This window comes from Calliphora vicina, chromosome 5, assembly GCF_958450345.1.
Source record: "Calliphora vicina chromosome 5, idCalVici1.1, whole genome shotgun sequence".
Lineage (NCBI taxonomy): Eukaryota > Metazoa > Arthropoda > Insecta > Diptera > Calliphoridae > Calliphora > Calliphora vicina.
Window position 1 is genome coordinate 93,801,619 of NC_088784.1, and position 13,327 is coordinate 93,814,945.

Consider the following 13,327-nt stretch of genomic DNA (forward strand, 5'->3'; position numbering starts at 1 on the left):
TTTAAATTTTCTTAACTTTATCTTAATAACATCGGACTAACTTTTTTTCAATTATCACTAATTATGTGTAGAAACGTCTAAAAAAATTTATAATTTTACTTAAAATTTTTTTTAAAAAAAACCTATTCATAGAATTTAAAATTTGGACCATATTTGTACTACTGGATCCACAATACATCTAAATTGTGTATTGTTTTCAAAAGCCTTTAAAATTTAAAAAAAAAAAAATTTCCGGATTTCAAAATTCGCTTTAGTTTGGATTTTACAATATAAAGATTCAAAGTTCATGTTTTTAATAGGTGCGTCCGAAATACCTTAAATAAAACTATTAAGAACTATTAGTCAGATGTGATAAATTTTGATCTCATATAAAAGCTAATGAATCGTAAATTTTAAAATATATCAAACAGAATATCTTCCATTTTACAAAGATTTACCTTAAAAATTAAAAATTTTATCATTCGGAATAAGAATAGGTATTTCGGGATGTATTTTAGATTTTGTATATAAAGTGAATCAGAAAATCTAATACACAATTTATTCAGCAGTATAAGGAAGTCTTAAATATTGAAAGAAAACCTGGATCAGGAATAAAAAAATGTCTAACAGATTTTGGTAAGGCAACAAATGATCGCAATGCGGTAAAGAAAATTTTGTAAAAAAATACACCTGTTTTGTGATTAGTGATGAAATTTATGTACTGCAAGACTTTTAAAAACTTCCCTCTCAAGTTTTGTATGTATCTGATGGACGAGGTAATGTTCTAGAATAATATCAGATAAAAAAACAAATAAAATTTCCCAAGATGTTTCTTGTGGCATCATGCCACTATAGAAAAAAGGCCCTTGATTGGTATTCAAACAATCCAGAACTTCGGCCTGTCGAAAGGTATTGGGCTCTTGTAAAAACATAATTAAAGAACACAGGAAAGGTATTCCAGGACATGTCCAATTTTAAGCGCAATTTTAAACGAAAGCAACTATAAAATCTTTAATAGGAGGATTTCCGGAAAGATTGGATAAATTTATAAATACCGAGTAATATGCCAATATTTTAATTTTTAGACGAATTTGTACAATATTCTAATAAATTTACGTATTTTTGAGAGTTTGTATAAACGAAAGGAGAAAAATTACTCTCTTTTCACACATACGGGTGATACAATAACAAAATACATGCAATAATTCTCATGAATTAGGTTTTTGACAACAGACTTAGGTTTTTGGCTCTCAGTGACCTATCTAGTTGTTGTCTATGGTTTGAGTTTTATTTAACTTATATATAATTATAAGTCTTTTCTGGCTCACTCTTTAGTTTTATACAAAATTTTTCAATATTTATGAATATATTAATCATTGAATATTTTTTATTGAAATAAATTACTTAGAAAGAGGATAATTAGTATGATTAGGTCCCTTTGAAAAAATTCAAAAAAGCTCTTTAGAGTAATTTTGGCATTTTTATTATTTTTAATTTCGAAAAACTCTCAATTTTATTCGCGATTTTAAATTTTCGAAAAATTTAATATTTGTTGTTCGTATCTAATGAATCTGATGTCAATTGATTTAAGATGTAATTAAAAAAAACGGAAATGCATTTTACAGATGCACTGTTGAAAACACCATTATCATGATTTAATAAAACAATTTGTAAAACGAGTTTGTTAAAATTTAAAAGAATCAAAATGGAAAGGTCCAAACGGTATGCTTTTAAAGAATGTGGTCAAAATCGCAAGACCCAAACTGGTGTTTTTTCTGTGTTCTTGGATAAAAATATAATTAAATTTTTCAACATAGCCTCCTTTGAGCTTTTTACACTTTGTTCAACATTTGTCCAATTTTATGGTTTCTGATGTAATGTGATGGATCCATGTTTCGTCCACGGTTACGAAACTCGTCCATATTATGGTAGAACAACGACAAACACTCCTGCGAAGTTCTGACACGATTGCAATTGTATGCCTATGAGTACTCACATGCCTCATTTCTTTCTCGCACTTTCCATCTCCGAACGGCCAACACCATAACTTGAACTTTTCCAATTATTTTGGGTGTAGAGATCTCAACTGTACGTCCAGAACGTTCGGCAACTTCTGTGCCACAACGTAATTCATTAAACAAAATTTTACCTTTTAAATTGATGGTGTGGAGTTATCATAGTATTTTTCAGACTTAGTCTTGTTATGAGTGATTGTTTTTTCAGCAAAAAATAATTCTTAATGAGCACATGAAGCTCTTAATTTTAAGTTAAGAATTTGCTTGATTGCAGTGACAGTTAAGCAAAGGATATTTCAATTTGCAATAGTAATCCTCATATAATAGTTATTGCAATCACGATCAAGTCTTTTAACTTTTGCAATTATAGTTTTAAAAATATTTTGAAAATGCAAAACTTGGAATGTAAATATGCATGATATTTTCTGATTTTTTTTCTGGTATCAACTTATACCAGCATACAAAAAGTTTTTTTAATTAATTTTTTTTCAAAATGAATTTTTTTGAAAATATTCCTACTTTAACCCAAGACTGGAAATTTCAGCATTTGGTTTCTAGGTAACAGATAATAATTTTAGACGTTGAGAGTATCATAAATGCACAATAAATGTTGTTTTTAAGAGATAAAAGAAATGCATAACAATATCCTTAGCCATGCTGGTGTAAAGTTAATTAAATATTTACTTCAATTTCATTTGATACTCAAATTAATAAAAATATGTATTACAATTTATATGGTTATTTATTCTGTATTTATTTGTTAAAGGCATTTTTCTATTTATTTTAATATTAATTCTGTAATTCACTATTATTAAAAATTAAAATAATATTTTTCAGTTCACATCAGTGTATTTGTTTTCATTTAATAATCTCTGCATTTAAGTGCAGTCATAATGAGAATATAAAATTACAAACAAACAAACATACTACATACACTCATAATTATAATATGTACAAACATTTATTGCCAAAGTCATTAACATCGTCGTTATTGTCATCATCATCAGCAGCGAGATGATGATGCATCACAGCCACAATCGGACATGCACAGCCTAGCCATTTTAAAAAAATTTTAATTACCATTAATAGAACAGCGCAATTAAAGACGTGTGGCGTTATATATTAAACATAAATAAAAGCAAAAATTATGAAAATACCTACATAGTACATATTTTTAATTTCCTTGTAATTTTATTTATATCACTGCATTCCCTTGGGTTTTACGACAACTCCACAGCCTTGGGCTGGCGGTTAATGAAATTTTATTGATCATTTAAAATTAAAACTGCAGAAAAAAAAACATACATAAATATCAATTTCAGCTCTTTAATTGGTTGAATTATTTCAAAATAAATATTAATATACATATTTGTGTAAATGTAAATGTTAAATGAATATATCCCTACCCAGCAGTTGAGCAAGTAGTCAATGTATCCCTTATATAAACAAGTAAGAAAGTATGGTTGGTCAAGCCCGACCATATAATACCCTACACTAAGTAAAAGAGCAAAAACATTTTTCTTTTAAAATTTCATTAATTTATATTTTTGAGTGATTTTCGGAAGTGGGCCTTATATGAAAGCTATGATCAATTATGGACCGATCACCATGAAATTAGGTCGTGTGATTTATGTCTATATTAAAGTTAACTGTGTTGAATTTTGTGTGTATACCAGCATTTTTAAGCGATTTATGCACGTTAAAGTGATTTTCGGAAGCGTATCTATATGGCAGCTATGACTAATTATGGACCGATCGTAATACAATTTGGTAAAATTAATTTTGTATATATAAAACTTATTTGAAGCGGAATTTGTGGAGATACATTTATAAATTAAACATTTATGACCGATAAAGTCCAATTTTGGAAGGACATTTGTATGGGGGCTAAGTGAAATAATAGACCAATTTCAGCCAGATTCAATAGGCTTCGTCCTCGGCCGAAAAAATAATATGTACCAAATTTGATCGAAATATCTTCAAAATTGCGACCATGGACAGCCAGCCAGCCGACCAGCCAGCCAGACGGACGGACGGACATCGTTTAATCGACTCAGAAAGTGATTCTAAGTCGATCGGTATACTTTAAGGTGGGTGTTAGACTAATATTTTTGGGCGTTACAAACATCTGCACAAACGCATTATACCCTCCCCACTATGGTGGTGTAGGGTATAAAAATGTTCACTAATGTCTGACCACTAATTGGCTGACTCCAATTTATATATAGAATATTATGGATCACTTGAAACGTAAGTGCTTATTGTAGTGCAGAGAGCAGTATACACCCGAGATAAGCTAGTTTGAAGACAATTGTCACTAAAGTGTCTCTAATTAGTCAAAAGTGCGTAATTCGTACAAACTGGTTTTATACAATTTGTATTGATATAATCCTCATTCAGTTTATTTTATTTTTGCTTAAGTATACTGACATCACAGATAAACTAGATCGAAGTCAATCATCACTTTAGTGTCTCTAAGTAACCTATAGCGTAGTTTTTTTTCGACGTTTACATTATACTGCATTTTAGAAAGAAATAATTTTATCCACCAGAAGTAATCTGTTGGAGAGTTGTCAGAGGAAGGTTTGTTTACAAGCACTCGGATATTGTACTGTATATTTGAGGTCAATTAGCATCCGTACATATTACAATAACTACTTATGTAGCTGATGAAGTAGCCAATTAGGTAGCTGGTATGATAACTGAATCTAGTAACCGGTATGTGAATCCAATGGGTTGACTAGTTTGGACCAGCTATCAGACAGTCTCATTGTAATCCAAAAGGTTAAGTTGATTCCCTACTTAGGACATGAACATGTTAAAATTACTAGTCACGTAGTTAGTTATGTAATAAGTTGTCGCAATAAGTGAAAGGTAAAATCAGTAGTTCGGGACAGTCGCCTAGAACTGCTGGAGACTGTATAAATAATTTTATTAACGACTGCTTTAATTTACAACAAATATGCTGTATTTTATATATATCCGAGAGTGTGTAGTAGGATGGCCCTTAATTTGCAATTTTTCGATATTTGATGCTTCCAAACTCAAAAATTGTTTTAAAATTTAAGACAAAACGGATAATATTTAGAGATTTTGCAATATTTGCAGTTTCGAGTTTTGGGTCAAAGTAGCAATATTTTCCTAAAAATTAATAAATGTTAGTGGTCTTGCAATAGGGACTTCCGAACTGTGACAGTTGATAGCACCATATTAGTGAAGCTGCATCTGTTGAATTGGCTGTCATTTATTCACTATATTTTGGCAATTCACCATGGGTGGATATAACGTTCTACAATACGTGCGAATGATAAAATGGTTTTATCAAAATAAGTATTCTGTTCGGCCAACATTTCGCGCGTTTCGCCCATTGTACGATGAGGTAAGAAAATAAAACTCATTTGAGGAGTTTTAGTTTTCCCGTCAGAAAATAAAACTCATTTGAGGACTTTTATTTTTTCCGTCAGAAATTAAAACTCATTTGAGGAGTTTTATTTTTCCCGTCAGAAAATAACACTCATTTTATGGAAATTAACACCTAAAGCTTGCAGATAATTACAATCATTGCAATTGAATAACTCGTGATTGGAATAAAAACAAGTGGGATTTTATCGTTAACAGGTTATTCGGGAATACAAAATTAGTATTTTAGTAAAATTGTTTTTATGCTAAATTCCCAATTTTTAATTTGATAAATTCACTGAAATTTATTGGTAGCTTCGGCCAGATCATCAGGAAACCTTTTAATTTGTTACTGTTTAATTCCTATTAATAAATTGTTGTTGTTTTTTTTTTCTTAAACAAATAAATTACTACACACATTATATCAGATAGACTCTATAAAGAAATATACTAAAAAATAAGAAGAAAATAAACGAAATGAGTTTAATTTTCTGACGGGAAAAATAAAACTCCTCAAATGAGTTTTATTTTCTGAAAAATAAAACTCTTCTGGGAAAATAAAACTCTTCAAATGAGTTTTATTTTAGACGGTGAAAAAAAACTCCTCAAATGAGTTTTGTTTTAGAGGGGAGAAATAAAACTCCTCAAATGAGTTTTGTTTTAGAGGGGAAAAATAAAACTCCTCAAATGTGTTTTTTTATGAGGGCTAATTAAAATTCTCTTTTTTACAGTTTCCTACGAACTTTTATTTTTACGATTAAAAATAACTTTTAACTAGGAGTTGAGATCGGTTCACCATGGATTCTGATAACCGTTATTTACGCTGCCTGAAAAAAAGTGTTGGCTTCTATAATTTTTTTTTTAGGAAAGAATAACTAATAATGATATAGACCGTGGACTCTGAAATTGACACAAACTTAGTTGCTTTTTGGTAAAAAACATAAACACTTACGAAATATTGAACAACTCAGATCAGTCTGGCCAGATTTCAGCAGCCCATAATAGACAGGACCCTTTTGGTCCCACCAAACACAGAGCATTACCTTAGCGCCATGGATACTAGGCTTTTGTGTAGATTCTGGAGGTCGGCCGATCTCTTACGCTTCGGGATATCGTAACGGATCCATTTTTCATTGCAAGTAATGATTCGGTGCAAAAATTATTTTCTTTTATAGCGTTCAAACATCATTTCCAATATGTAAATTCGTCTTTCAAGATCTATCGGCTTCAATTCATATGGTACCCAATTTCCCTGCTTTTGTATGAATCCTGCTGCTTGCAAATGTTTCGAAAATACTGATTGAATAGCTGGTTTTTGGACTTGAAGCATTTTTAGATCGCCAGGGATATATATGACTTCCATGTCGAAATTACCACTTCTGAACCGCACCAACCATTTTTCTCACATTGAAACCAATGAAACCCATTCACCATAAGCTTCGGTGAGTAATCGGTGTGCTTTAGCTGTACTTTTTTTCAAAATAAAGAAGTAAAGCAAAACTTCCTGCAATTGACGCTTTGTTGGCACAAAAATCTAAATTTTTAAAGCAAAAAAAAAACGTTGTTATTTACACTATGATATTTAATAAATAACAGATATGTTCCCTTCAAAATTACATATCAGTTATTAAAAACAAAAACCGCGTTCATAAGATATGCCATTTTTAAATCACCCAATTTTTTTAAATATTTTTTTTTTAATTTTTTCTTAATTTTTTTATTTAAATATTGCTAATTTCTCCAGAAACTCAAAACTACAAAAAAATGTATTCGATTTGCTTCAAATATTCAGCATCGGAAAACCAAATAAAAGCTAAGTAAGCGCCTACCTACTGCAATATATGCAGGCGAATGTGTAATATTAATTTGTTAAATCACTCATACGCATTGAATATAAATAATATAAATGCTTAAAACATATAGTAGGGGAAACGAATTATTTTCAATAAAAATAGTAAATGACCTGTTTTTATACATCGAAAGAATTCATTATTTCCTTTTGAATGTCAAATAAATCTTATTGTATTTTCTTTAACTCTACATCTAAATGTTAAGTTAAAGATTTCATATAAATTTTGGTTTTTATATTTTGTGCATTGTTTTAAAGATACAAAATAAATAGTTACTAAGAAATACCTTTAAAATACATTTTAATAAACCCTAAATGTTCTTATATTTTAGTATATTTTTTCTTAGTATATTTGATATGAAATTTATGTATTTGTGTTTATCTATTATCTTATATTTAATATCTATCTTCTATCTATTATTTTCTATCAATACAAATACCACCCACCCCTTGTCCTATCTAATTTTCTTAATAATAATTATTTATTATTGTATTGATTGTATTGCTATGCCTGGCCGTAAATATCCAAAACTGTTTGTATTTATTTATTTATATAATTTTTAAAATTTATGGAAATATTTAGTTTCATTTTATTTTCAATTTGTTTAAATTCACGTATTTAATTATTATTATTTTAATGGTATTTTGATTTTTTTTTTACTTTAATTTTCAGTTGTTGTGCATTTTTCCCCTACATCTCCATTTAGTATTCGATGCATACAATATTTGTTTTAATTAAGCATAAAAAAAGAATCAAACATTATTGGCAAAATCAAATAAACAAATAAAACTATTAGAATTTTTGTGAATTTGAAAGTAGAAAAATAAAACATTTAATTAACATTTTGCACGAAGCACATACAATACACACATTATTTAAACAAATTTTGAAGAAAAAAAAAAGAAAATCTATCACTTTATATGAGGGGTTTAGAAGCAAAGCCTGTCATCTTCATTTTATGAATTAATGTAATAAATAACAAAAACCTAAAGATTCTCTAAAAATTCTCATATTTGTTATATTAAATGATTTATTGCCCAGTATTTTAGAATTAAATAATGATATGAAGCAATTTTGAACAAAATTCATAAAGAAGCAGGAGTATTCGAAAAAATACGATAACAAATTTAGAGATTGCTTTGTTAGCTTTAACACAATGGACATTGTAACGTTTGTGATAGTTTGATTGGCTCTAAAATTACCTCTAATCGTTATCCAAATTTGCTTAAATGTTCAGCATTAGTCAACGAAGAATAATTATAGACCTCGGGAGGATTGAAAATCTAAAAATCGATTTGGCGATTGAAGTTCAGCCAATTTTTTTTTTATTTTAGAAGTTTATAAAGCAATTGTACAGTGAAAGTTTCCCTCAGTGCAGCTGATGTATTATATAAACCAATATTATCTGGTAATGTTAAATATCATTGAACTGCAACTTTAGCCTGAAACTGATATTTGAAAGTTTCGAAATTTTGTAATTGTGTTTGAGGAAATGCTTTATTATGTTGGTCTTCTAAATTAGAACAAATGATTTGTCGGGTGTTTTTTTCGCCGCAGCATTACTTAACTAAACCAAACAGATATCAGCAATAATCAAGAGTAAATTTTAATTAAATAGAAACATGTTTATGCATGACACACTGCAATTGTTAAATTATATTTAAACGAAAATTAAAATTTCCAACACTAATAATTTCTCAGGCCCCAAGACAAAAGTTGTGGATGTTCCCAAATATAATGAAAGTTTAATTTATTCTTATATAATTTATTCTTAGGTTACATAAGTTTTTGTTCTGGTCTGATTAGGTGAGCTGGATGAAGAGATAAAAGGGTAGTGTTCATGGTTTTTATAATATTTTTCATATTTCTCGCAAATTAAACATGACATATTGATACCAAATGAAATATAGCTACAATTGTGCTTAAGACAAGAAAACAAAATTCCAATTGGTTTCCGAGATAGAGACGTGAGAAAAATTGCATTTTCTTCAGCAAAAGTTTTAGTAAAAAATATTTGATCCTGACCTTGGCATCAAATGAATTTTTTTTTTTAAATTTTTAGTCATTGTTTTTAAACTTTTGTACCATACAAATTTATTCAAAGTATTTGCGATTATTAGCTATGAGCCTTTCCCATCTTTCTGGCAACATATGGATACCAAGCCAAAATAACTCATATTTTGAGGTCAACAACGAATCAACCCAATTGCATCGACCCAAACGAATAGTAGTCGGTATGGTCTGTTCTATAAAACGGGTGGGGCAAAACATCCAAATCACTTCTTCTAAATATCCTTTGAAGATATTGCAAAATGTGGTCTAACATTTTAATGATGGAATATTAAGGTGTCATATCTGGCTGCATATTTTGAGCGTTTTTAGGCCAGTGCTCGCTTCTAACGAAGCAGTAACGTTCGGTAGATATTCCCAGGAACTCATAATAGATATGACCCTTAAGGCCCCACGAAATAGAGAACATTACCTTAGCTGTGGTAATGTACTGTATTTGGCTTTGGTGTCGATTCGACTGGTTGGACGGGCTTCACATACGATATCTTAGGCTTCGGGTTATGATTCGGAGCAAAATTTATTTTCTTTTAAAGCAGCATTCCGGACATTCAAACTCTTCTTTCAAGGTCGCTCAGCTTCAATTATCATGGTACCCAATTTCACTGTTTTTGGATTAATCTTGCTACTCGCAAACATTTTGAAATTGCTGCTTGAGTAGTTCCCAATGATTTTGAAAGCTCTTGTTGAGCTTGACAACAATCTGCTTGGAATGATGCCTACAATTCTTGCTCCTGCACAAACCATCTCTAGCACTGATACCGATGAAACACATTTACCTTAATCTTCGTTGATCCGTATCAGCGTCATATTTTCTTTCGAAATAAAGAAGTAAAGCAAAACTTCCCGCTTGTGATGCTTTATTGATAAAAATTTGAAATTTTCAAAGCAAAAATAAACTTTATAGTTTACAATATAATGTTCAATAACTAAGTGATAATAAATGACAGAAATGTACCATTCAAAATGACATTTACGTTTTTAAAGCCAAAAACAGCGTTCAAAAGATACGCCATCTGTTGTGATTCCCGCATTTTTAAGGTATACACCCAATATTTTGTTGACAACTATTTATCCTTTGAAATTTTAAAGATCACAAGGCGGATTTATGTACCAGGAGCGAAGTCATTTAGTTTTTATATATCGCTCATTTGCAACAACAACGTCATTATTCAAAAAATCCAAATTTGGATTTAATAGCACCATTGCATAGTAAATAAGTTGTTTTTATAACTGACAAAGTCTTGTGAACTAGGAAAAAACTCATTTCGCTGACAAGGGTTAACGTTTTAAGTTTACCCTTTGTCGACCGAAGGTACTTATGAGTACCATAGCAATAATAAGCTTACAAAATGAAAACAAAACATATTTCGACCCTTTTTGTCCAAAACTGCTTTGAAGTACACTATCATCTTTGGAATAATATAATTTTTTGCCTATTGGCAAACTCGCTTACCCAGAATAAAGGTGAATTATTTCATGTTCTCATTGTGGTTTTTATTTATGTTGTAATGACAAAAAACATTGTTTCGTAAAATACCATAAAATAGACTTGTAATAGAAAATGTTATAAAAATGACAAAACTAATCAATATATTAATAAAGTTTAAACAAAAATCTATGAGTTTTTTTTTATCTATTTGCTGATGCTGGCCCAATGGTACCAAGTCCCTTTGGGACCCTTGCAGGTCCCTTTTGGTTCCCTGCAGGTCCTAAATAAAGTTTAAATTTTGTAAATAACTTTCTGAAGTCCTTATTTTCAATATTTCATAAAAAAAATAAAAATTTTACAACGATTTAAAGTCTTAGTCAACAAGGGGTTAAACTAATTACTTCACAGAGAAAACAGATTCGTAGTAGCAACCGAATTTGCTGCCAATCAGAATCACATACAGAATTGTTTGGTTCTATCAACAGAAAGTCAATTGACAAATGAGAATTTCGGTGGAAGCAAGCAAACTTTTGCTACCCCATCTAAACATTTTTTCCCACAACTGAAAAATTCGGTCACTAAGGCAGAATCATTCGATTGACAACAAAACCGGTTGTCACAATGAATCTCTTTTCTCTGTTTATAAAAAATACTATGTGAAAATATGAAAAAACTTTAGATTTTTTTAAAATGATTGAATTTACACAAAAACTTCAGTTGTGCATGTTTACTGTAACCATTTCTATATTGTTACAAGTTTTTTAACAATATTATAGTCACAGTAACTATTTACATGATTGTGGTAACCATAATATGGTTAATTTCCGATTCATATCATTGTATAAATCATATATATTGTTACAGTAAACAAATTCAAACATATACTTGTTTACTGTAACCATGTATATGGTTGATATAATCATGTGAATCGTAAATTAACCATATTATGGTTACCACAATCATGTAAATAGTTACTGTGACTATAATATTGTTAAAAAACTTGTAACAATATAGAAATGGTTACAGTAAACATGCACTACTATATTTTGTCTCTGCGTGTATATATCATAGGTTTCATTTGCTAGAAAAATAAAAAAAAAATCATAAAAACTTCAAAAACTGAACTTTTTCTTTGATCCAGCTTTGATCTCCAAAACAAAAATTTTTAGAAATAATCTCCTCAAACAATGCAAACTTTCATTTTAGTTGGGCACCATATTTTTCCTCCATACCAATTGCTTTCCCTCATAGTTGTACATGTGTACGACAACAAAATCCATTAATTAATTTTATTTAAAAAAAAAAATACACTTTCACACATAAACTGCATGTTACATACATACATATTTAATTATTTATAATTTAATTATCATTTATCCTAATTTAATTAAATTTCAATTAAAATTTAACAAAAATTAATTATTAAAAAGCAAAATAAAAAAACTAATACCTTTTTTTTCCTATCTCTCCTCTGCATTTTTATGATTATTTTTTATAATTTTTTTTCACCACCATCACCCGGTGATGTGCGCAGGTAATCGCCGAACAGCATCTGTACGTTCGGTGGGCTACAGTGATTTATTTGTGCTGAGCAAAAAGGATATGTGGGATGTGCTAAAGGAATATCCGGCAGCAAGAGTAAGACTTGAATCGATTGCTGTTAAACGCTTAGAGAAATACAAGAAAGCACCATTGGAAAAAGGTAATTGGCCAGAGAAATCAGTGACACTAAACTCATTTAAGAAAAAACATTAAATTCGCTACATCAAAATTATCAGCCAGCATTTTATTGTGTGCTCTCGCTCGCTCTCGCATACTCAATTGCATTTCTGCATAAATTACTTAATTAAGAGAAAGTATTTTCATTTATTTTATTAATTGCACATTAAAAACAAACATTAAACATTTTAACAACATTAACATTTAACAAACAAATAATTTGAAAACCAGAAAAAAGACACGAAAAAAGAAATTTAAATTTTATTTATTTATTTGTATACGAAAAAATACAATACAGTACAATACTTTAATACAGTTGCCATGGGCCGATGCCAGTCAACGCCGGGCTTAGTGGAGAGTTGTGGCCGTACAACATTAGAGGATATGTATTTGCCACAGCCACCATTAGTGCCGCATTCTGTGCACTTGCAGCAGCGTCAAACGCCCCACGAACATGTACAACAGCTACAGCAGCAGCAACAGCAACATTTGCAAAATTTGGCTTATAGGTAAACGATATTAGAAGATCTTTTTAACTAAATTTGTTATTTAATAATAATTTATTTGTTTTATTCTATTTACTTTCAGTCGAGCTCCTAGTCCCCGTTCTAGTCAAACCTATATTGAGCGCATACAACGCACCACAGAGTCACCGGGCTCCTTGAGTCCCAGTGTGCACAGTTCAGATGATCGGCCTCGCAGCCGGACAACATCGCATCATTCAACGAGACCACAATCACAACCAAGTAGAACAGGTAATTAATAGTAAGAAAATATTTAAAACTGGCAGGCAAACGAACATACCCGATTTGAAATTGATGCATTTCTTATCTTTTAATTTCAATATTTTTTTCTCCCAATTTCCA

The 13,327-nt window shown here is 30.1% G+C and overlaps 1 protein-coding gene across 1 annotated transcript in view; it reads left to right on the plus strand.

Moving 5' to 3' along the window:
- Positions 1 to 13,327, plus strand: part of LOC135961581 (cyclic nucleotide-gated channel rod photoreceptor subunit alpha) — a 494,477-nt gene that overhangs the window by 480,823 nt on the left and 327 nt on the right. Inside the window, exons 8-10 of the mRNA XM_065513094.1 lie at positions 12,277 to 12,444; positions 12,760 to 12,970; positions 13,062 to 13,216. Of these exons, the coding sequence (XP_065369166.1) occupies positions 12,277 to 12,444; positions 12,760 to 12,970; positions 13,062 to 13,216 (534 nt within the window). The remainder of the gene's footprint in view (positions 1 to 12,276; positions 12,445 to 12,759; positions 12,971 to 13,061; positions 13,217 to 13,327) is intronic.